Source organism: Caretta caretta, chromosome 23, assembly GCF_965140235.1.
Source record: "Caretta caretta isolate rCarCar2 chromosome 23, rCarCar1.hap1, whole genome shotgun sequence".
NCBI lineage: Eukaryota > Metazoa > Chordata > Testudines > Cheloniidae > Caretta > Caretta caretta.
Genome location: NC_134228.1, coordinates 13567620 through 13590966, shown reverse-complemented (window position 1 = coordinate 13590966; position 23347 = coordinate 13567620). Strand labels below are relative to the sequence as shown.

The window sequence follows — 23347 nt, the reverse complement described above, 5'->3', positions numbered from 1 at the left end:
CCCAGGAGTCCTGGCTCCCAGCCCCCACCCTGCTCTAACCACTAGCCCCCACCCCCTCCCTTCTGCACCAACCTCCCTAGAAGCAGCCGGTCTCTGGCTGCCTTTCCGCCCTCCCCCCACAATGACTCACCCACTGACGTCACCCCCTTCCAGGAGAGCCCAGGGTTACATGGAAATTACGAGATGTTTTCAAGCAAGGGAGGGGAGCCCCCCTCACTGGCTGAGCTGGGGGGGGGCCAGGGCTGGGCTACTGGGGAGCTGTGGGTCAAGAGTGAGGGGCACTGTGCGGCTCCTAGGGCAGATGGGAGGGACTGAGGTGGGGAAGCTCCCCCAGGACCCAGCAGGTCCCATTTCACTCCATTGCGTAAGATTTTCCCCCCTCATGGGAAGGCAGGTGAATCTGATGCCACCCCCTGAAATTACCCAGCAGGCCACTGGGCGGGTGCTTGGGGAAACTGGTCAGAGGAGAACCCAGGAGTCCTGGCTCCCAGCCCCCACACTAGCCACAAGACCCAACTCCCCTTCCAGAGCTGGGGAGAGAACCCAGGAGTCCTGGCTCCAACTCACCTTCTTAGCTGTCCGGTTGCCCTCCGAGTCAGAGGTCTCCGCCTTGACAGGGTCCCTGGCTCCCCGGGATCCCAGCTCACAACAGTGAGTCCTATTGGGGACCCCCCGTCTCATAGGCCAGGGCTTCTCTGGGGGTTTCCAGGGATCCCCCACTTTCTCAGCCTCCAAGGTCAGCCCGCAGAGGTAGAAGGAAACCCGGAATTTCTGGTCCTTGGGCCGTGGCGGGGTGGAGCCCAGGGGAGCCCCGGCCCAGCGGAGCGGGTTGAAGGGGTCCTGGCCACAGCACAGGGCCCCCCACAGCGCCTTGTTCTCCTCACGCCTGGTGTCCTCTTCTGAATCGGGCCAGTCTGCGCCGGAGCAGCCCCCTCCATCATCTCCCTCCTCCTCACTGGGCCAGTCCCCGGCCTCGTCGTCCTCCTCCGATGGGCAGTAGAACAAGGACCGGACATGGGGGTTCCTGGTGACGGCGTGCCCCAGGTCTGGGCCACTCTGCGGGCAGCTGGGGGTGTCTCCCCCGGGCAGCTTGAGGCCTCCTTCAGCTTCCCCACCGGCCCCGTGAAATTCCCTGTCCTGCGGGGACCGGGATGGACTATCCGAAGGTTGCTTCTGACCATCTCCAACCTCCTCCAGATGTTCCTCCGTCTCCAACCAGGCTGTGGCCCCTTCCCCACAGCGCCTGGGGCCTTCCCCACAGCGCCTGGGGCCTTCCTCCTGGTCATGGGACCCAGAAGGAGCTTGGGGGCACCCCCCCGAATTCTCCTCTTCTCCCAGACGGGGAGCTGGCCCCAGGGACGCAGTGGGACCAGCTGCAAAGTCCTCTTCTTTCTCCAGGGCTTCCTGATGTGCCAGGAGCGGGGTGGCCAAGCCACGGCGTGGGCGGGCCGGCCCACGGCTCTTCTTCCTCCTCCTCATGGCCGTGGGGAGGCGACGCCGGGAGCCCAGGAGTGATGGCGCAGCCCGGGCGAGCGGATTCAGGAAGCCGCCCGGCTGCGGGGACAAGATGCGGAGCATCTCGACCAGGGCTGGGAGTCGCGGTTCCCTCGGGGGCTAGAACGAGGAAGGGAGACACGTCAGTGCCGGAGAATCCAGCGGCCAGGTGTGCGTGTGTGTGGGGGGGGATGGGGCGTCATCTGTGGGGCTCCCAGTTTGTCCCTTGGGAAATTTTCCAGCCACAGACACCCCCCAAGTGGGGAAAGAACCCAGGCGTCCCAGCTCCTACCAGCTCTACATCATTAGATTCCCCCCTCCCCCAAGAGCTGGGGAAAGAACCCAGGAGTCCGAGCTCTCCCGGCCCTGGCAGATGGCACCCGAGTGCCAGCACCTGGTACTATCAGCCCTCAGTAACCTGCCTGGGGGGGAACCCCCCTTTCTCCACCCCACCCCCCCAGCTCTGGAGTTTGTCAACTTCTCAGCAGTGACTCAGAACAAAAGATGGGGGGGGGGCCACCGCGCTGGGATCCCGGACTCCTGGGTTCTCTCCCTAACTCAGAGAAGGGAGTGAATGTGAAGTGGTTAGAACAGGGGGGGATAAGAGCCAGGACTCCTGGGTTCTATCCCTGGCTCTCTGTGCCTCAGTTTCCCCAACCCCTTTTTCTTTTGGGTGGGGGCACCCAGAGGTTTCCAAGCCTCTGGAGTCTCCGGTGGGTGACTCGGAGGGAGACCTGGGCGTGCTTGGCTACGCCCCAACCCGGAAACCGGACACACACACACACACACTCTGCTCCCAGCTAGGTCCCCAGAGCCGCGCGGGGGGGGGGGGGGGAAGGCACGCATCAGATCGGCACCAGTTCAGTCTGGTGTTGGGGCTCGGTGCTAGATTTGGGGGGCTGCTGGTGGGATAGGGGGGTGATTGGTGGAAGGATTGGGGATCAGTGTCAGAGGAAGGAGAGACTGTGGGAGCACCCCGGGGGGGCTGGTATGCAGCCTCCTGAAAGAGAGGGGTCCCCTGAACAGTGGGGAAACACCCCAAGTTTTGACCACCCCCACACACAGAGCATAGCACAGCTCACCCCATTGCAGGGCATAGATCCCAAGGGGGAGAAATGTACATTGGGGTGTTGAATAAATAGGGGAGAGGATCACCCCTAATGTGGGGCACCTGGGGGGGACTCAGAACAAGAGGGAGAACAGACCCCACCCTAAAATGGGACACAACAGGGTGGGGGGGGGTGGACGGGGAGGGAGAAATGAGATGATGGCTAAGGCAGAATAAGGGGTGCAGGGCCCTCAGTTTAGCAGGAGAAGCACAAGGGGTGCAGGTTGATTTGTGGGGTGCAGGGGAGAATAGAGGGGGTCAGTGGGAAGCTGAGCAGGCACACGGGACAATTGTGGGGTGCAGCAGAGAATTGTGGGGTGCAGGGAGCCAGATCAGGGGTTCCAGGAAGTTTCAGGGGGACACGGGGGCTCCGTGTTGCCGCCCCCCAGGACAGGGCATTGGGGTCCCCCCCTTACCTGCTCAGCCGGTGAGCAGGGCGCTCCAGCAGCGGGGGACAGGCGCGGCGCGGGCGGGGTCCGGGGGGCAGGCGGCGGCGGGCGGCTCCATCGGGTCTGGCTGGTTGCGGCTGGAGGCGGAGAAGTGCTGGGCCGAGCCGGGCGGGCCGGGCTATATGGGGCCCGGCGCTGACGTCAGCGAAACGTCACGGAGGGAGCCCAAGGGTGGGGGGAGGGCGACAGAGCGCAACGTAACCAGCATCACACACAACCTAGCACGCGCCCAGCAACACAACACAACACACACAGCCCAGCACGTGCCTAGCAACACAACGCAACACACACAGCCCAGCACGCGCCCAGCAACACAACACAACACACACAGCCCAGCACGCGCCCAGCAACACAACACAACACACACAGCCCAGCACGCGCCCAGCAACACAACGCAACACACACAGCCCAGCACGCGCCCAGCAACACAACACAACACAACACACACAGCCCAGCACGTGCCTAGCAACACAACACAACACACACAGCCCAGCACGCGCCTAGCAACACAACGCAACACACACAGCCCAGCACGCGCCCAGCAACACAACACAACACAACACACACAGCCCAGCACGCGCCCAGCAACACAACACAACACACACAGCCCAGCACGCGCCCAGCAACACAACACAACACACACAGCCCAGCACGCGCCCAGCAACACAACACAACACACACAGCCCAGCACGTGCCTAGCAACACAACACAACACACACAGCCCAGCACGCGCCCAGCAACACAACACAACACACACAGCCCAGCACGTGCCTAGCAACACAACGCAACACACACAGCCCAGCACGCGCCTAGCAACACAACGCAACACACACAGCCCAGCACGTGCCTAGCAACACAACACAACACAACACACACAGCCCAGCACGTGCCTAGCAACACAACGCAACACACACAGCCCAGCACGCGCCCAGCAACACAACACAACACAACACAACACACACAGCCCAGCACGTGCCTAGCAACACAACGCAACACACAGAGGCCAGCACGTGCCTAGCGACGCAACACAACACACACAGCCCAGCACGTGTCCAGCAACACAACGCAACACACAGAGCCCAGCACGTGTCCAGCAACACAACACAACACACACAGCCCAGAAGGTCCCCAGCAGTGCAACGCAACCCAACACATACAAAACAGTGCAATTCGAGACAACCCAGCCCAACCCAGCACCGCACAACAACACAGCATGTCCCAGCAGTGCAAGGCAACACGTACACAACACAGCACAACAGATGACACACGGGTTCACAGCACTGCGCGTGAACAAGAGAGCGCCACACAACCCCGCTCCCCGACACACACACAGCAGACTACAATGCAGCACGGACAAACACAGCACACATAACCGTGCACAACGCGGTACCTGCATAACAGAGAGCAAGACAACAATTCCCGACACATCACAACTCGCACCACAACGTGACCCCTCGCAATGCCGCACCTGTCCTGCCCCGCCCAACACAGAGACCCACGCACCCAGCACAAGAGAGCACCCAGAGGCCGCACGCCGCATGCACAGCAGAGTGCAAACCACGCAGAACGAATGCCACACAACACAACACAGCAAATACACAACACAGTCCCAATCCCACACAACACAACAGAGCAAATACACAACACAGTCCCAATCCCACACAACACAACAGAGCAAATACACAACACAGTCCCAATCCCCCCCACACACAACAGAGCAAATACACAACACAGTCCCAATCCCACACAACACAACAGAGCAAATACACAACACAGTCCCAATCCCACACAACACAACAGAGCAAATACACAACACAGTCCCAATCCCCCCCACACACAACAGAGCAAATACACAACACAGTCCCAATCCCACACAACACAACAGAGCAAATACACAACACAGTCCCAATCCCACACAACACAACAGAGCAAATACACAACACAGTCCCAATCCCCCCCACACACAACAGAGCAAATACACAACACAGTCCCAATCCCACACAACACAACAGAGCAAATACACAACACAGTCCCAATCCCCCCCACACACAACAGAGCAAATACACAACACAGTCCCAATCCCACACAACACAACAGAGCAAATACACAACACAGTCCCAATCCCCCCCACACACAACAGAGCAAATACACAACACAGTCCCAATCCCACACAACACAACAGAGCAAATACACAACACAGTCCCAATCCCACACAACACAACAGAGCAAATACACAACACAGTCCCAATCCCCCCCACACACAACAGAGCAAATACACAACACAGTCCCAATCCCACACACAGACAACGTGACAGAGGAAACTCACAACACAGTCGCAATTCAACACACACAACACAATGGTGCAAATACACAACACAGTCACAATACAATGCACGCACAACACATCAGTGCAAATGCACAACACAGTCACAGTCCAACACAGCATGCACACAACTGTGCCCAGTGCACACACAACAGTACCACAACACCACATACACAATAGAGCCTGCACACAACCATACACCCATTGCACATACAACCCAATCAAAGTAACACAATCCCGACCGATACACAACACAGGCAGCGCAACCACAACACGGCAACTCAGCACAATCACAACCCGCTCCAGGAGCCTGCCCAGCATACTGACTACGCCCCACTCAACAATACAACACAAAGCCAACACACACACACAGAACACCACAACCTAGCAAAACCCAACACAAAGCACCACCAGGTAATATAACACCATCACACAATACAACACAACCGCTGGGACAGCCCAGCGCTCCCGGGAGCACAGCACAACCTGGGGGTGTTCAACACGCCACGCAGACACACAAACACACAGTGCAACACAACACCCTTTGGTGGAGCTGCACAAAAGGTGACAGCGCGAGTGGCACACAACACAACGGGCACAATCCTGCGCTCCAGGATACACCACAACACAACCACCGCGAAACGCAACACAGGACTAAACACTGTATGTGTGAGCCGGGGCGCCCGGGTTCTCTCCCTGGCTCTGGAGGAGGGGAGTGGGATCTAGTGGTTAGAGTAGGGGGGCTGGGAGCCAGGACTCCTGGGTTCTCTCCCTGGCTCTGGGAGGGGAATGGGGTCTAGTGGTTAGAGCGGGGGGGGGGGCTTGGCGCCAGGACTCCTGGGTTCTTTCTAGCTCTAGGTGACACAGGGGTCCCAATCCAGGCCTGGTGGGGGGTGGCTGGGAATCCCCGTGACACCCCTGCGCGATTGGGGTTTCCCTTGAAGTTCCAGGCCTCAGCGCACTTTCACTGTTAGATTTCACTTTCACTTTTCCGTCTTATTTTTCTTCCGTTTTAAAACCGGTGTGAATGTAGCTTTTCCTTTGTTTCCGGCTCAGGCAGAGGAAATGGTGGTGGGGTTTTTTTGGGGGGGGGGAGGAGGGGGCTGGGAGCCAGGACTCCTGGGTTCTCTATGTGAGTCTTGTCACCGCCCTGTGCCTCAGTTTCCCTGTTTGTGAAATGGGATAAAGACCCCCCTAAGGACCCACCAGGGACATTAACAGCGTCCCCTTTATGGATCCCCACTACTCAGGACGGACTTCTCCTGGCAAGCCCCTCCCCCCAGCTGCAGCGTGCGGCGGGGGGTGCGGGGGGGGGTTAGCATGGCCAGACATGCAGCGCCCCCGGGAGCCACGGGCAGGTGCAGGGGCAGGGACACCGCCCCGTTCTGAAGGCGTCCGGCCACATGGGGGCGCCAGATGCTCAGGCCAAGTGTGGGCGGGAGGGGGGGCGGAAATGTCCCTGTGTCTTTGGGGCGCATGGGTCAGCCCCCCAACACACACCGCTCCATCTCCAGGCACCTCTCTGGGTTCCCAACCCCCGACTCTGACCCACCCCCTCCCAGAGCCAGAGAGAGAACCCAGGAGTCCTGGCCCCCAGCCCGCCCTGCTCTAACCACCAGACCCCACTCCCCTCCCAGAGCCAGGGAGAGAACCCAGGAGTCCTGGCCCCCAGCCCGCCCTGCTCTATGTCCCCGCCCGGCCCTGGCGAGGCTGTGGTGGGAGGGGAGGGGACGGAGGAGAAATTCTCTTTGTCCAGTTTCCTCCGGGGAGCCGGGCAGTTACTGCGGGCTGGGGGGCGAGAAACAGCTGAGAGCGGGAGGGGGTGTCTGGGGAGAGGTAGATAGAGGAGGTGTACGGGGATAGGAAGAGGAGTGTGGGGGGACGGAAGGCTAGAGGGGTGTAGGGTGACAGGAAGAGGGGTGTAGGGGGGCGGATGGCTAGGGGGGTGTAGGTGGACAGGAAGGCTAGGGGGTGTAGGTGGACAGGAAGAGGGGTGTAGGGGGACAGGAAGGCTAGGGGGTGTAGGGAGATAGGAAGAGGGGTCTAGGGGGACAGGAAGGCTAGAGAGGTGTAGGGGGACAGGAAGGCTACGGGGTGTAGGGAGATAGGAAGAGGGGTGTAGGGGGACAGGAAGAGAGGTATAGGGGGACAGGAAGGCTAGAGAGGTGTAGGTGGACAGGAAGGCTAGGGGGTGTAGGAAGATAGGAAGAGGGGTGCAGGGAGACGGAAGGCTAGAGGGGTATAGGGGAACAGGAAGAGGGATGTAGGGGGACAGGAAGAGGGGTTTAGGGGGACGGATGGCTGGGGGGTGTAGGTGGACAGGAAGGCTAGGGGGTGTACGGGGATAGGAAGAGGGGTGCAGGGAGACGGAAGGCTAGAGGGGTATAGGGGGACAGGAAGAGGGGTGTAGGGGGACAGGAAGGCTAGAGGGGTGTAGGGTGACAGGAAGAGGGGTGTAGGGGGACGGATGGCTAGGGGGGTGTAGGTGGACAGGAAGGCTAGGAGGTGTAGGGAGATAGGAAGAGGGGTGTACGGGGATAGGAAGAGGGGTGCAGGGAGACGGAAGGCTAGAGAGGTATAGGGGGACAGGAAGAGGGGTGAGGATAGGGATGGACGGAAGGAAATAAGGAGAAAGGAAGGTGAAGTGAGGGGGAGGAGGGTGAACAAGAAGTGGGGAGGGGGCAGCCAGCCAGACGGGGGAAGGGCTCAGGGGGGCTGGGCTGGGGGGCCGAGCAAAGAAAGGGGCCGGGGGGGGAGTGAGGGAAGGAGACAGGCACAGAGGAAGTGAGCGATTGGGGCGGCGGGCGAGATTCCCCTGGCCCAGTGGGGTGTCGCTAAGAACCCCCCCGACACCACCCTGAGCAGCCCGGACCCCTGTGTGCCCCACTGGGAGCCAGGTAAGAACTGCCCCCCCCAACCAGCCCCCCCCAGCCCTGCCCTGTCCCTCCACAGCGCCCCTCCCCATCTGTCTGTCTGTCGATCCCTCCTGGTGTCTCAGGGTGGGGGGGCACAGAGAAGCTGGAATCAATGGGCAGGAGGGGGTTGTGTGTCTGCCCCCCACCCAGGCCCGTGGGCGCAGATTCCTTAGGGGGTGAGCATACCGCACTCCACCCCGGGCACCAGCTGGCATGGGGCAGACAAGGGGGGGAGCTCAGGCTGGGGGGGTCAGAGGGCAAAGGGAGGAGTGGGGGAATTTGAGGGGGGTGATTTTCCCCCCTTGGGGGGAGCCCCACAGCTGTGGGAGGGATGGGGGGCAGGGCGGCTGGGGGTCACAGGGGCTCCAAGGTGGGGGGGGGCCCTCTGGGATGTGGGGGGAGGGGCGGGGTGGGGACGCAGCTGCCGTGGGGGGAGACCAGGGAGTTTTGTCCTGCTCTGAATTCCAGCTAAATACCTCGGGCCTGCTGGAGCCTGGCGCTGTGAGCTTCCCTGCAGCAGTGCCCACAGCCAGAGACCCTGGTGCCGTGAGCTTCCCTGCAGCAGTGCCCCAGCCAGGGACTCTGGCGCTGCAAGCATCCCCACAGCAGTGCCTGCAGCCACAGACATTGGTGCTGTGAGCTTCCCCACAGCAGTGTCCCAGCCAGAGACCCTGGCGCTGTGAGCCTCCCCACAGCAGTGCCGCCAGCCAGGGACCCTGGCGCTGCGAGCTTCCCCGCATCAGTGCCCCAGCCAGGGACCCTGGCTCTGCGAGCTTCCCCACATCAGTGCTCCAGCCAGGGACCCTGGCGCTGTGAGCGTCTCCCCAGCCAGGGACCCCAGTGCTGCGAGCTTCCCTGCAGCAGTGCCCCAGGTGGGGACCCCCATGCTGTGAGCTTCTCCTCAGCCAGGGCCCCCAAAGTGCTGCGAGTTTCCTCACAGCAGCGCCCCACCTGTGGACCTCGGCGCTGCGAGCTCCCCCCCAGCAGTGCCCCAGCCGGGGACCCCGGCGCTGCGAGGTGTCCCAAGTCGGGGAATGGGTTAAATCCAGGCCCGCCGGGTCCGTGACCCCGGGGTGGGGCCGAGCCGTGTCGGATCAGGAATTCCTGGCTCCCTGCGCCCCCGCAGGCAGCTGGTCCCTGTGTCCCAGCCGGCGCCGCGGCCGGGGAGCCGGGAACAGAACAAGCGGCTGTGTTGGCCGGGTCCCCCGCCCCCGGCTGAGACCCCCGCCCCGGGGCCCGCCCGGGGGTGCGCTGGCCTCCGGCGCCTCAGCTCCCCACTTGATTGATCTGCAGTAAGGGGGAGCAGCAGGGCGTGTTTTGGAGGCGGGGGGGAGCCGTGTGTGGGGGCCGGGGGTCCTCGAGGGTTGGGTTACAGTGTGTGTGTGGGGGGGTTCTGGGTGCCGGGGGTCCTGGGGGCTGGTGTACAGTGGGTGCGGGGGACAGGACCGTGTCTGGGTATCGGGGGTCCCAGGGGCTGGGGTGTAGCGAGGGGGGCGTGTCTTGGTTCTGTGGGTCCTGGGGGGCTGGGGTATATGGGGGGGACAGGGGCTGGGGTATAGCGGGGTGGGGGGAGGGACAGGACCCTGTCTGACTATCGGGGGTCCTACGGGCTGGGGTGTAGCGGGGGGGGAATGTCTCGGTTCTGAGGGTCCTGAGGCGCTGGGTACAGGGGAGGGGACGAGGCCATGTCTGGGTACCAGGGGTCCCCAGGAGATGGGGTGTCGTGGGGGGATGGGGCCATGTCTCCATGACGGTGGGTCCCCGGCTGGGGGCACTGCTGTGGGGAAGCTCGCCGCTTTGCACTGGCATTGCCATGGGGCCTTGCTAGCCCTCGCTCTCACCCCCTAGCACAGCCCCCCCCATCCCAGTGCCCAGGCCAGGGGCATGAATGGCTCCATTCATCCTCCAGCCCCCCCACCCCACCCCCGGGAATCTGGGGCCACTAGCTCAGGTCCTGCTTTGTTCTCCCACCCACGCGCCACCCTGGACCCTGGGCGCCGGGTCAGGGGAGATGCCAGTCTGTCTCCCTGCGCTGCGAGCTTCCCCGGAGCAGTGCCCCAGCCAGGGACCCTGGTGCTGTGAGCTTCCCCGCAGCGGTGCCCCAGCTGGAGATCCCGGTGCTGGGAGCTTCCCCACAGCAGTGCCCCAGATGGAGACCCCGGTGCTGTGAGCTTCCCCACAGCAGAGCTCCAGCTGGAGACCCAAGTGTTGCAAACTTCCCCATAGCAGTGCCCCAGCTGGAGACCCCAGTGCTGTGAACTTCCTGCAGCAGTACCTCCAGCTGGGGACTCCGGTGCTGTTAGCTTCCCTGCAGCAGTGCCCCAGCTGGAGACCCCAGTGCTGCAAACTACCCCACAGTAGTGCCCTGATGCCCCAGGCCCATGTTCTGTTCCAGGCGAAGGTTGGGCCGGCCGGGAGCCATGGCCGACGGGGAACGTCCCAGGAGCAGCCTGAGCCAGGCCAGCAGCGTCCTCACCATCTCCTCTGTCAGCCTGGGGGCCGCCAAGGTGTGTGGGGCGGGGCTGGGGCTCTGCCATTGGGGAGGGGCCTGTGGGCCAGGGGCTCTGACCCACCACCCCTTGCCCCCCACATCCACCCCCTCCTCTTCTCCTGCCCACAGCTCCCACCTTAACTCCCACTAACACCTACCCCCAGACCTGTGCCCCCTAGAGGGGAAAGGCCTCATGCCCCATTCCCTGCCCCCCGAGCCAGCCAGTCCCTGCCCTGGGGCTGGATGGGAGCTGGCGCCCCCTAGCGGCTGGTGTGTTTGTGGGGTATTAAGCCTTTCTTGTCTGTCCCCGCAGCCGTCACGCTCCCTGCGGAGGGTTCACACCTTCGGGAAGAGGGAAAATTCGATCAAGCGGGACCCCAATGCCCCCGTCGTCATTCGGGGCTGGCTGTGCAAACAGGTATGGGATGGGCGAGCTGGGGGGCTGCCTTTGAGGTGGGGACAGAGGCTGGTAGATTGGGGCAGGGGGTGTTAGGCTGGGGAGGCAACAGGGCAGGGAGGTGATCGCTTTGGGGCGGTGATGGGGCAGAGGGGTCTGGGAATTTGGGGGGGAAGATAATTGAGGTGGGCATAGGGCAGGGACACTCAGTGGGGTGGGGGGATGGTGAGGTGGGGTGCTGAGGGAGGGGCTGTTAGTGTGGGTGAGCTGTTGGGGGCATGGGGGAGGGGCTGTTAATGTGGGGGAATGGGGTCATGGGGGAGGGGCTGTTGGTTTTGGGGGGCTGTTGGGGGCAATTGGGGGCTGTTAGTGGGGGGGCTGTTGGGGGTCATGGGGGAGGGGCTGTTAATGTAGGGGATTGTTGGGGGCATGGGGGAGGGGCCGTTGGTTTTGGGGGGCTGTTGGGGGGCAAATGGGGGCTGTTAGTGGGGGGGCTGTTGGGGGTCATACGGGAGGGGCTGGTTTTGGGGGACGATGTAGGGGGCTGGCTCTCTATGGGGTGAGCGGGCTGGAAACAGAGCCTGGGGGTTGGATGGGGTGTGGGGTAGGTTTGGGGGCAATGGGGTAGGGGCTGTTATTTGGGGGGTGGAATGCCATGGGGCTGGTGCTCTGGGGGGGGGCAGGCCCTGGAGAGGCAAGGGGAAAGGATGGGCCCACTGGGGTCCCCCCAACCCCCGCCCCCGTTCGCTGGCTGGGCCCCTCACCAGGCTGTCGGGGTGGCTCTCGTTCCAGGACAGCTCCGGCCTGAAGCTCTGGAAGCGACGCTGGTTTGTGCTGGCCGATTTCTGCCTCTTCTACTATCGAGGTACCGGCCCCCCAGCCCACCCAGCAGGGGGTGCCGTGGGGAGCGGGGTGTGTGGGGGGGACAATGTCCTGGCTGCCCCAGCCCTGCCCTGCCCCAGCAGGGGGCACCGGGGGGAGCGGGGCAGGGAGTGGCTGCCCATTAATCACCCCTCCTTTTGGGGTCCCGCAGACAGCAGGGAGGAGGCGGTTTTGGGGAGCATCCCGCTCCCCAGCTACGAGATCCGGCCGCTGCCAGGGGAGGGGAAGAACCGGAGATTCACATTCAAGGTCAGTCCAGGGGGAATCGATCTGGTCGGAGCCCCCGCCCTTCCCCAGCTACCCCATTTGGGGTCCCCCACTTGGAGACATCTGGACCCCTGGGTTCTATTCCGCAGCTCTGGGAGGGGAGTGGAGGCTAGTGGTTAGAGCTGGGGGTGGGCTGGGAGCCAGGGAGTCCTGGGTTCTCTCCCTGGCTGTGGGAGGGGAGTGGGGGCTAGGGGGTTAGAGTGGGGGGTGGGGATGGGCTAGGAGCCAGGACTCCTGGGTTCTCTTCCTGGCTCTGGGAAGGGAGTGGGGGCGAGTGGTTAGAGCGGGAGGGGGCTGTGAGCCAGGACTCCTGGGGTCTCTCCTTGGCTCTGGGAGGGGAGTGGGAGTTGGGGGCTGGGGCAGGCTGGGAACCAGGACTCCTGGGTTCTCTTCCTGGCTCTGGGAAGGGAGTGGGGGCTAATGGTTAGAGCGGGAGGGGCTGGGAGCCAGGACTCCTGGGTTCTCTTCCTGGCTCTGGGAAGGGAGTGGGGGCTAATGGTTAGAGTGGGAGGGGCTGGGAGCCAGGACTCCTGGGTTCTCTCCTTGGCTCAGGGAGGCAAGTGGTGGTGGTTGGGGGGGGGCAGGCTGGGAGCCCGGACTCCTGGGTTCTCTCCCTGGCTCTGGGAGGGGAGTGGGGGCTAATGGTTAGAGCGGGAGGGGCTGGGAGCCAGGACTCCTGGGGTCTCTCCTTGGCTCTGGGAGGCGAGTGGTGGTGGTTGGGGGGGGGGCAGGCTGGGAGCCCGGACTCCTGGGTTCTCTCCCTGGCTCTGGGAGGGGAGTGGTGGTGGTTGGTGGGGGGGGGGGGGGGCGGACTCCTGGGTTCTCTCCCTGGCTCTGGGAGGGGAATGGTGGCTAGGGGGTTAGAGCCGGGGGGGGGTGTCTCTCTGGAGCCTACGGTCAGGGCCCCTCCCAGCTTACCGGCGCCCCCCATCTGTGCCCCAGGCCGAGCACCGGGGGATGCGGACATACCTCTTCAGTGCTGACACCCAGGAGGACATGAACGGCTGGATCCGAGCCATGAGCCAGTCCGCTGCGGCCGAGAGTGACCCCAGCACCACGTAGGGGTGGGGGGGTCTCGTGGTTAGAGCTGGGGGGGGCTGGGAGCCAGGACTCCCGGGTTCTCTCCCAGCTCTGGGGAGGGGAGTGGGGTCTCGTGGTTAGGGCTGAGGGGGGCTGGGAGCCAGGACTCCCGGGTTCTCTCCCAGCTCTGGGGAGGGGAGTGGGGTGTAGTGGTTAGGGCTGAGGGGGGCTGGGAGCCAGGACTCCTGGGTTCTGGAGTAAATATTCTCTGTCTCTCCCCCCATGGCAGCAGCCGCCCCCCGCAGCTGCTCAACCGGCCGGCGCCCCCCCAGGCCCGTCTCTTCGAGGACGTCCGGCCGCTCACGCCCGACCTGGGTCCCGCCAAGAGCGTCGAGTCCCTGGAAATCGCCCGGCTCTCCGTGCCCCACTCATCTACGGAAAGCCTGGCGGCGACAGGCCAGGGGGTGCAGGGCGAGGGGGGGCCCCTGCCCAGCGGCCCCGCCCCACCCCCCAGCCCAGTCAACGGGGAAGGGCTCGGGGGGGAGCCGTGGGGCCTAAGGTAAGAGGCTTGAGCCCTGGTCTCATCCAGAAGGGGGCGCTGTGGGGTTGGGGGGGGCAGGGGTACCTCGCCACCCGATTTAACCCTTTAATCTCTGCTCCTCTTCCCCCAGCTCTCTCTCGACCCGCATTCTGCGGGGCCAGGAGCCTTCGGCAGCCAAACGCCCCCATCCCGGCCCCCCCAGACCCTCCCCACCCCCCTGCCCCCCTGAGTCCGAACAGCCCCCCCTGGAGCCCCCCTCCCCCTGGGAGCCCTCCCCAGATGCCCAAAGCCACGTCCGCTCCTCCCGTTCCTACTCCCTTCCCCCCACCCCTGGCGAGCTCAGGGAGGTGCGGGGGGCTCAGGGGAGGGCATGGGCGTCCACCGGGGGGGTCCGAGCCCCTGAGCTGGCTGCGTCCTGTGAAGAGCTCCCCCTGCTGGTCCAGGCAGGGTCCAGCCTGTCCCGGCCCCACACCCCCGTGGGGAGGGTGGATATTGCCCCCGGGGGGGCCACGTGGGGCAGCAGAGCCATCCCTGGGCACCCCCAGACCCCCTGCGACCGCTACGACGTGCGGCCCTCCGAGGAGTCTTGTGCCCGGCCCCCCGGGCGCTACCCCCGCAGCCCCCACCCCAGCCACTGCCTGGCACGGCCCGGGACCCCGGCGGAGGAGAGCCCCCCGCAGACGGCCACGCTGGGACCTGCCCTGGGGAGACAGCCCCGGAGCCGGGTATGCTGGGGAGGTGGGGCTGGGCTGTGGGGAGCGGGGCAGGGGCTCAGCAGGGGGCGCTGGGCTCAGCAGGGGGCGGGGGCTCAGCAGGGGGCGCTGGGATGCAGGGGGCGGGTTGGGGGGGTTAGTAGGGGGCGCTCTCCCCCTAGCAGTCGGCACTGACCCCCTGCCTTCTCTCCCCCCTGCAGTTCACAGACTGGGTTTACCCCTCCCTGGGGGCCGCCCCGCCCCGTGCCCGTCTCCACGGCCGACTGGTGAGTGACCCCCCCTTCCCCTGCCCCCCCTGTCCTCCCACCGCTGACCCTGTCCTCGCCCCTTTCTCCCTAGATCTCCCCACATTCAGCCTCCTCCGGCTACCTCCACCTGCCCCCGCTGCCCCCACTTGCCAGCCGCCCCCCAGGGAAGAGGACCTCACTGGGAGCTCCGGTACGTACCTCCCCGCCAAGTCTGTGCCTCAGTTTCCCCTTCCATCCCCTGATCAGCCGCCCTGTGGCTAGGCCGGCAGGATTCTGGCATGGGAGTGGGGAGGGAAACATGGGGGAGGGCCGGACGCCTGGGTTCTCTGCTTCTCACCCTCTCTTTCCTTTTTCTTCCCCAGCCCCGGACCGTGGCCCCTCTATCCCGGGACAGGACCCTGCTGGCACTGCCCAGAGCTGAAAGTGACACTGATGTGAGCGTGTGCGTCTGTGTCCTCTGCCCTCAAAGCACAGCATCACCCACACGCCCCGGACACCCCCAAATCCCCCCCAGCTCAGACCCGCAGGCCCATCTGCCCCGGTATCCTGCCCCCCAGATCAGACCCACGGGCCCATTTACCCTGGTATCCTGCCTCCTCCCCGGTTTTTACAGCTGAGCATTTTGGGGTATTTGGCCACAGCTTTGGGACACAAGATGCTCCCCGGGGTCCCTTCCGGCCCGAGAAGCCCCAAACCCAAACCCCCCCGTCTGCCCCACGCCGGTAAAATCCCCCCCCCCGCCCCGCTAGCAAGGGCACCGTGCTCTGGTTTGGCGCCACCAGGAGGCCACAGCTGAAACAACCCGGTTTTCTCCCCCCCCCCAGTGTCTTTTTTCTTTTTCCTCCCACCCTAGATTCTCCTGACTAAACTCTGCGGCCAGGACAAGCTGCTTCGGGGACTGGATGAAGAGATGGGGCAGCTGCGGGCAGAGAAGGTAATTTCACGTCCCCCCGCCCCGGCCTGGGCAAGGAGGCCCCGGATACCCAGCCCCCCAAAACCCCACCCCAGAGTAAGCCACATCCCAGCGCCAGGTGAGGGGTCTCCAGGTACCCAGCCCCCGTGGCCCACCCCAGAGTCAGCCGCATCCCAGCGCAGGGCGAGGGGTCCCTATATACCCAGCCCCCGCGGCCCACCCCAGAGTCAGCCGCATCCCAGCACCGGGCGAGGGGTCTCCAGGTACCCAGCCCCCCGTGGCCCACCCCAGAGTCAGCCGCATCCCAGCACCGGGCGAGGGGTCTCCAGGTACCCAGCCCCTGTGGCCCACCCCAGAGTCAGCCGCATCCCAGCGCAGGGCGAGGGGTCCCTATATACCCAGCCCCCAAGCCCCACCGGTCAGGCTTGGCAATTGCTTCCACTGGGTGGTGCTGGGTGAAAACAGGGGCTGCCCCAGAGCGGTTGGGGGGGTGGGAAATGGTGCATTAACCCCTTGATTGCTGGGCTGTTCTTAAGGAGGTGACCCAGCAGAGGAAGGGGGCCCCAGGGGATTCACCCCATGTAGAAGACGGGGGGGGAGGAACTTCCCCCCACTGGCCCCGCCTCGTGCCATCCAAGGGGTAACTGGTTGGACCCCCCAGGAGAGGCTGGAGAAGGCCCTGGAGCTGGCCCGGCACCAGCTGGATGAATGCCAAGGCCAGGAGCTGGCGGAGGAGAAAATCCGGTACCAGCAAAGGCGGCTGCAGGACGAGCTGGTGCAAGTGAGAGCCCGGCTCTGCGACCTGGCCCTGGTGAGTGCGCGGCCCCCGCGCCCCACCCCAGAGGGGCCGCACCTCGGCGCCGGGTCCCCCTGTAACCAGCCCCCGGCCCCACCCCAGAGGGGCCGCACCTCGGCGCCGGGTCCCCCTGTAACCAGCCCCCGGCCCCACCCCAGAGGGGCCATGTCCCAGCCCTGTGTCCTCTATAACCAGCCCCCGGCCCCACCCCAGAGGGGCCGCACCTCGGCGCCGGGTCCCCCTGTAACCAGCCCCCGGCCCCACCCCAGAGGGGCCGCACCTCGGCGCCGGGTCCCCCTGTAACCAGCCCCCGGCCCCACCCCAGAGGGGCCACACCTCGGCGCCGGGTCCCCCTGTAACCAGCCCCCGGCCCCACCCCAGAGGGGCCACACCTCAGCGCCGGGTCCCCCTGTAACCAGCCCCCGGCCCCACCCCAGAGGGGCCGCACCTCGGCGCCGGGTCCCCCTGTAACCAGCCCCCGGCCCCACCCCAGAGGGGCCATGTCCCAGCCCTGTGTCCTCTATAACCAGCCTCCGGCCCCACCCCAGAGGGGCCATGTCCCAGCCCTGTGTCCTCTGTAACCAGCCCCCGGCCCCACCCCAGAGGGGCCGCACCTCGGCGCCGGGCCCCCCTGTAACCAGCCCCCGGCCCCACCCCAGAGGGGCCATGTCCCAGCCCTGTGTCCTCTATAACCAGCCCCCGGCCCCACCCCAGAGGGGCCATGTCCCAGCCCTGTGTCCTCTATAACCAGCCTCCGGCCCCACCCCAGAGGGGCCATGTCCCAGCCCTGTGTCCTCTATAACCAGCCCCCGGCCCCACCCCAGAGGGGCCATGTCCCAGCCCTGTGTCCTCTATAACCAGCCCCCGGCCCCACCCCAGAGGGGCCATGTCCCAGCCCTGTGTCCTCTATAACCAGCCCCCGGCCCCACCCCAGAGGGGCCGCACCTCGGCGCCGGGCCCCCCTGTAACCAGCCCCCGGCCCCACCCCAGAGGGGCCATGTCCCAGCCCTGTGTCCTCTATAACCAGCCTCCGGCCCCAACCCAGAGGGGCCATGTCCCAGCCCTGTGTCCTCTATAACCAGCCCCCAGCCCCACCCCAGGGTGGCCACTTCCCAGCCCTGTGTCCTGTGTAACCAGCTGTCAGTTTCCCATTCAGGACAGCGAGAGGGCTTGGGGAGATTTCGCTGCCCTAGAGAACGAGCTGCACAGGCTGCGGGAAACGCTGGCTCGGATCCGACAGCTCGGGCACCCCCAGGTACGTCACCCCACTAGGGTGCCTCCGTCTTGCTGCTGAGCTGAAGGGTTTGGCCTGTGGGACTCCCTGCCGCATGATCCTCCCGGGATGAATCGCTCAGCAAGCTCCGAAAGGAAACTGGGATTGTACAGGGGGCGCTGGGCTGCGGGGAGCAGGGCAGGGGGCTCAGCAGGGGGCACTGGGCTGCGGGGAGCGGGGCGAGGAGGCTCAGCGGGGGGGCTGGGCTGCAGGGAGCGGGGCAGGGGGCTCAGCAGGGGCACTGGGCTGTGGGGAGCGGGGGCGGGGGGGCTCAGCAAGGGGGCCTGGGCTGCAGGGAGCAGGGCGGCTCAGTGGGGGGCGCTCGCCCCTCCCAGCTATAGGGAAGTCAGAGCGTGGGCTAGGAAACGGAGAGCCTGGGAGAACCGCCTCATCTGTCTGGATCCAATGGACGTAGATGATATTCTGGGAGCAGGCGGGAGGCCGGGGTAGAGGGGCCCATAGGTGGAGCTGGGGTCCAATGCTAATTATTGTGCCGTGACCTTTCCCCTCTGCCCTTTGCCCTCAGGAACAGGGGGCCGCCCAGCAGGAGCTGTGGATGATCGATGACATCATTGCGGGGTTGGGAGCCAGCCCTGCCCCCTACCCCGCCCTGGACCCCAGGACGAGCCCAGGTGCTGGCCCCAATGTCCCAGGGTGGTGCTAGGGGGCGCTGTGCTGTGGGGGGGCAGGGTGGGGGGCCATCAGGGGGCACTCTGCTGTGGGGGGTGGGGGCTCAGCAGGAGAAGCCGGGCTGTGGGTCGCTGACGCTGTCTCGTCTCCTTTGCAGGCTTCTCTCTGGCTGCCTCCCCCATTCTGGAACATGGCGGGGGCTCAGCCCGGAGCCACGTGCCCTTCCCGGGGCCGGATGCGGGAGGCCAGCACCACGAGCCGCCACTCAGGGTGAGGGGCCTGTTTTCTGGGGGTGGGCATCCAGTCCCTCACTCCCATCCCACAGCCCCCCGCTAGCCCAGCCCTGCCCCCTACTCAGCTCTGCCAGTGCCCCTCACTCCCGACCTGCAGCCCCCCGCTAGCCCAGCCCTGGGTTTCTCTCTGTTCCCCCGCAGGGGGTGCCAGCTGGTGGCAGGGAAGAGGGCCCAGCAACGAGGGGAGACGCCTTGGGCTCCCGGCCCACCCAGAGTCCCTCTGGAAGAGGGGCCGGGTCCCCCGAGCTGGATGGAGGGAGCCCCCTGCAGGAGACAGATGTCGCGGCACCAGGTGCGGTTCCCCCCAGTGCCCAGCCCAGCTGGGGCAGCATTCACCCTTCGTCTCCCTTCCCAGCCCCTCGTTGACCCCTGCTCCCCTTCCCTCACAGGTCTCAGCTCGCCTCCGGCCACCCCCCACCTGCCCCGGAGCCCCAGCCCAGGCCCCCACGAGCCCCGACAGCAGAGAACCGAGGAGCTGCCAGCCAAGGTAGCTGGGCTCCCCCCTTCCCCTGGGGGTCAGTGCATGGGAGCCCGGACACCTGGATCCTATCCCCAGCTCTGGAGGGGAGTGGGGTCTAATGGTCAGAGCAGGGAGGCTGAGAGCCAGGACTCCTGGTTTCTCTCCCTGGCTGTGGGAGGGGAGTGGGAGCGAGTGGTTAGAGCAGGGAGGGGCCAGGAGCCAGGACGCCTGTGTTCTCCCAAAACCTGGCTCTGGGAGGGGATTATGGGTGAGTGGTTAGAGCGGGGGAGGGGGGACACCTGGGAGCCAGGACGCCTGGGTTCTCTCCCTGCCATTTTCCCCCCCCCCAGGCGATCACCATGGACCCCCCTGGTCCCCACCGGGCCCGCATGAGCGTCCAGGAGCAGCTGGAGCGGATGCGTCGGCACAAGGAAGGCCAGAGGCAGCTGGAGGGGGGCAGGCCGAACCCCTGGGGCTCCCGGCAGGGCTCTCTCCGGGCCAGGGCCAGCCGGGTGGGTACGCAGCCTGCGGGGGAGGGGCTGACCGGCTGCCAGGGGGTGGGGCAAGTCCTGAGGCCACACCCACTGTGTCCCCCAGTAAAGCCCATATCTCACCCAGCCTGGGCAAAGCAGGACTCCTGGGTTCTCTCCCTCTGCAAGGGGAGGGGTGTGTGTCTGGGTTAGAGCGGGGGGGGAGGGGCTGGGAGCCAGGACTCCCGGGTTAAAAGGTGGGTTCTGTTGTGGGGGGCAGTGCTGCCTAGCGGGGTGGGGTGGGTCTCCCCACAGCTCAGATTCCTGGAGGGAGCTTCCCCCGCGTTCACTTCCCCCTCCTAAAATTCCTCCTCCAGCTCCCTCTTCCGACTCACCCCCCCGACCTCGGGCCAGAGCTGACCCAGACCCACACGGAGCCACCGCTCAGGGGGGGCCATACCGGGGGGCCCTGGGGCCAGTCTCCCCCACCCCTCAAGAGAGACCGCCACAGGGTCATCACCCTGGCGTACACGCTCGCCACCGAGGCCTCCGAGTGCAGCAAACTCATCACCGGTAATGGGGACTCCTAGGTTCTGTCCTGGCTCGGGGAGGGGACTGGGGTCTAGTGGTTAGAGCGGGGGGGGGGCTGGACGCCAGGACTCCTGGGTTCTATCCCCCCCTAGGGACCTCTCTTTCCCATCCCCCCTTCCCTCCCCACCCCCCCACTGCCATCCCAGCTGGGAAAATAGCTAAACAAGTGAAGTGAAAAATGGCTGGAATCTGGTTCAGCTGTTGGAGAAATTTCTGACTCCTGCTGGCAGGTCCCAGGGGTGGGAACAGGTGGGTGTGGTGGTGGTGGGGGGGCCCTGGGGCAGCCGGGGGCGGGCAGGATGGGATAGGCCATGTTTCTCTCTGTGTCTAATTCATTACAGCTCCCAGGAAACAGACAGAAACCTGAAGGGGTCCCCATGTATCCAGCCCCCGCTCCCCACCCCAGAGGTGGCCGCATCTCGGTGCCGGGCAAGGGGTCCCCGTATAACCAGCCCCCGCCCCCCACCCCAGTGGTGGCCTGTCATGGCGTCCCCAGGCGATGCTCTGGATCTGCTCCCCACGAAGCCAGGCAGGACCCTGGGGGAGTCTCCTCCCCTGGAGCAGCCTGTTTGCAGGGCACACAGCTCCCCCGGCTCCACCTTCCTGGGGCTGACCCCGGAGCCTCCAGCCTCCCCTGCCCCTCCGGGTGCTTCCCCCAGCCAGTCCGCCCAGGCGGGGTCCTGGGGAAGCCAGAGGGTCCTGGCCCCCGACTCCGCAGTCAGACGTGACTCTCAGCCAGCCAGTAACACAGAAGGTTTATTAGACGACAGGAACATGGTCTAACACAGAGCTTGTAGGTGCAGAGAACGGGACCCCTCAGCTGGGTCCATTTTGGGGGGCAGGGAGCCAGACAACCACGTCTGCCCTTCACTCCATGTCCCAGCCAGCCCCAAACTGAAACCCCCTCCAGCCCCTCCTCCTCTGGGCTTTGTTCCTTTCCCGGGCCAGGAGGGCACCGGATTCCTTTGTTCTCCAACCCTTCAGCTCTCACCTTGCAGGGGGGAAGGGCCCAGGCCATCAGGTGCCAGGAAACAGGGTGTCGGCCATTCTCTGTGTCCAGACCCCTGAACGCACCTGCCCTCTAGGGCTCTGCAATGATCATACACCCTTACCCCACCCCCTAGAGACTTAAGAACTGCCTGGGGAAACTGAGGCACCCACACAGTATTCAGAGGAAACATTAAGAACAATCCCACTTCGTCACATCTCGGTGCTGGGTGAGGGGGCCCCGTATAACCAGCCCCCATGCCCCACCCCAGAGGTGGCCGCATCTCGGTGCTGGGGGAGGGCGCTCGGTGACTCTGATCTCCTCTCTCTGTGCAGGGAAGACCCCGCCTGAACCCCACATGTCGGCCAATCCGGACCCCTCCCCAGAGCCGCTGGATGCAGTGACCAATCAGCACGTGCTGTGTACTCCCACGCTCCCCCAGGGGGACCCAGAGGCCAATCATGTCGAGGCGGAACCATGTGGCCCAGCCAATCAGAATGCAGCAGTTAGCGCCAATTCGGTGCAGCGGGTGGGAGTGGCCAATCAGGCGTCGTCTCTATTTCAAGCGGCCAATTGGGCGTTGTCTATTCCTGAGCTTTCCAATTGGTTTTCACCCTCACCTGAAGCAGCCAATCAGGCAGCACACCTGTCAGAGGCAGCCAATCGAGCATCACCTCTGTCCGAGGTGCCTCATTGGGCAATTTGGGCAAAGGGGGTGCCCAATCAGACGTCAACCACACACAAGGTGTCCAATCGGGCGTCGCCTCCGTGCTGGGCCGCCCAAAAGGAATGTGGGGATTGGGCGCCGGAGCAAAGGATGGTGGGTAACAAGGACGTGGCCAATGGCGGGTGCCGGGGGCAGGGCGGGCGTGCCGCGCCCAGCCAGGTGGTGGCGTACCTGGGCGAGGGGAGCCAGCCAATCAGGATCACCCTGCTGCAGTCCAGCTTCTAACTCATTGGCTGAGAACCAGGGTCACGTCCCACCCCTCTTCCACGCCCCCGAGGGGTGGGCTCCAGGGCAGGTCGGGGGGTTGTATAGGGGGATGTGCCCAAAGATGGGGAGGGCTCAGAGGTTTGGGGTCCCAGTCCCCCAACACCAGGGTCAAAGGTCGGAGAGGGGACGCCTTAACCCCATGTAGTGTCCCATCACCTTGCTGCCCCCTGGTGGGCAGAGTGGGAAGTGCAACCCCCTGGGACCTGGGGCCTCTGTGTGTCCCCCCAGCCCCAGCTCTGCCGGTGCCCCTCACTCCCGACCCGCAGCCCCCTGCTAGCCCAGCCCTGGGCTCCCCCCAGCCCTGCTGGTGCCCCTCACTCCCGACCCGCAGCCCCCTGCTAGCCCGGCCCTGCCGGTGCCCCTCACTCCCGACTCGCAGCCCCCTGCTAGCCCAGCCCTGGGCTCCCCCCAGCCCTGCTGGTGCCCCTCACTCCCGACCCGCAGCCCCCTGCTAGCCCGGCCCTGCCGGTGCCCCTCACTCCCGACTCGCAGCCCCCTGCTAGCCCAGCCCTGGGCTCCCCCAAACTCCCACGCCGCTGACAGTCAGGGCATCTTGTGAGCATCCAGAGGGAAGGGGGATTTGTGGGGACACCTGATCCTCCCCCGCCCACAGATTTAACAAACTGTCCCAACACAGCAGAAGACAGAGACCAGGGGACATGATAAAACGCGGCAGCCCCCCCGCGCCCCCCCCCGGAGGGGGCCGTGTCCCAGCGCCGGGCGAGGGGTCCCCGGATACCCAGCCCCCGCGCCCCGCCCCGGAGGGGGCCATGTCCCAGCGCCGGGCGAGGGGTCCCCGGATACCCAGCCCACCCGTGCCCCCCCCCCCCGGAGGGGGCCGTGTCCCAGCGCCGGGCGAGGGGTCCCCGGATACCCAGCCCCCGTGCCCCGCCCCGGAGGTGGCTGGGAACTCATCCTAGATTCCACCTGGCCCCTCTGGGGGTACGTCGGGGGGTTTCGTTCTTCTGGGTTATATTGCAGAGAAATGTCATCAATAAATCTCATTTATTTAACCCTCGTTTAACCCCTAAATCTCAGCCTCTTTATTCCGGAGACAAATCCCCCCCCCCCGCCTTGTCACATGGCTGGGG

General features: G+C 65.1%; 1 protein-coding gene across 7 annotated transcripts; it reads left to right on the top strand.

Annotated features, from left to right (window-relative positions):
* Window positions 1-1427: 1427 nt before the first annotated feature.
* Window positions 1428-23280, top strand: PLEKHA4 (pleckstrin homology domain containing A4). Of its 7 annotated transcripts, none has more exons than XM_075122538.1 (21): window positions 1428-1663; window positions 10685-10796; window positions 11094-11198; window positions 11970-12042; window positions 12211-12308; window positions 13269-13384; window positions 13636-13905; window positions 14018-14612; window positions 14801-14866; window positions 14940-15038; window positions 15211-15282; window positions 15702-15782; window positions 16423-16572; window positions 17714-17812; window positions 18357-18462; window positions 18618-18730; window positions 18895-19045; window positions 19143-19240; window positions 19564-19729; window positions 20061-20256; window positions 21598-21749. In XM_075122538.1, the coding sequence occupies exons 1-21, from the start codon at window positions 1515-1517 to the stop codon at window positions 21611-21613; spliced, it is 2931 nt and encodes a 976-aa protein (XP_074978639.1). In that variant the 5' UTR covers window positions 1428-1514; the 3' UTR covers window positions 21614-21749. The 7 variants fall into 7 exon arrangements, with proteins under 7 accessions (XP_074978639.1, XP_074978638.1, XP_074978635.1 ...); XM_048832446.2 differs by having other exon boundaries at window positions 1435-1663; window positions 19564-19725; window positions 21598-23280; XM_075122535.1 differs by lacking the exon at window positions 1428-1663 and adding an exon at window positions 7966-8271 and having other exon boundaries at window positions 19564-19725; window positions 21598-23280.
* The last annotated feature ends 67 nt before the right edge of the window (window positions 23281-23347 follow it).

Bases quoted from the DNA above. Each gene is read 5' to 3' on its own strand.
- PLEKHA4 (XM_048832446.2), top strand. From the start codon at position 1,515: ATGGCGCAGCCCGGGCGAGCGGATTCAGGAAGCCGCCCGGCTGCGGGG. The intron at 1,664-10,684 runs GTGTGCGTGTGT...GTTCTGTTCCAG, and splicing joins CCGGAGAATCCAGCGGCCAG to GCGAAGGTTGGGCCGGCCGG. The intron at 19,726-20,060 runs GTGGGTACGCAG...TTCCTCCTCCAG, and splicing joins TCCGGGCCAGGGCCAGCCGG to CTCCCTCTTCCGACTCACCC.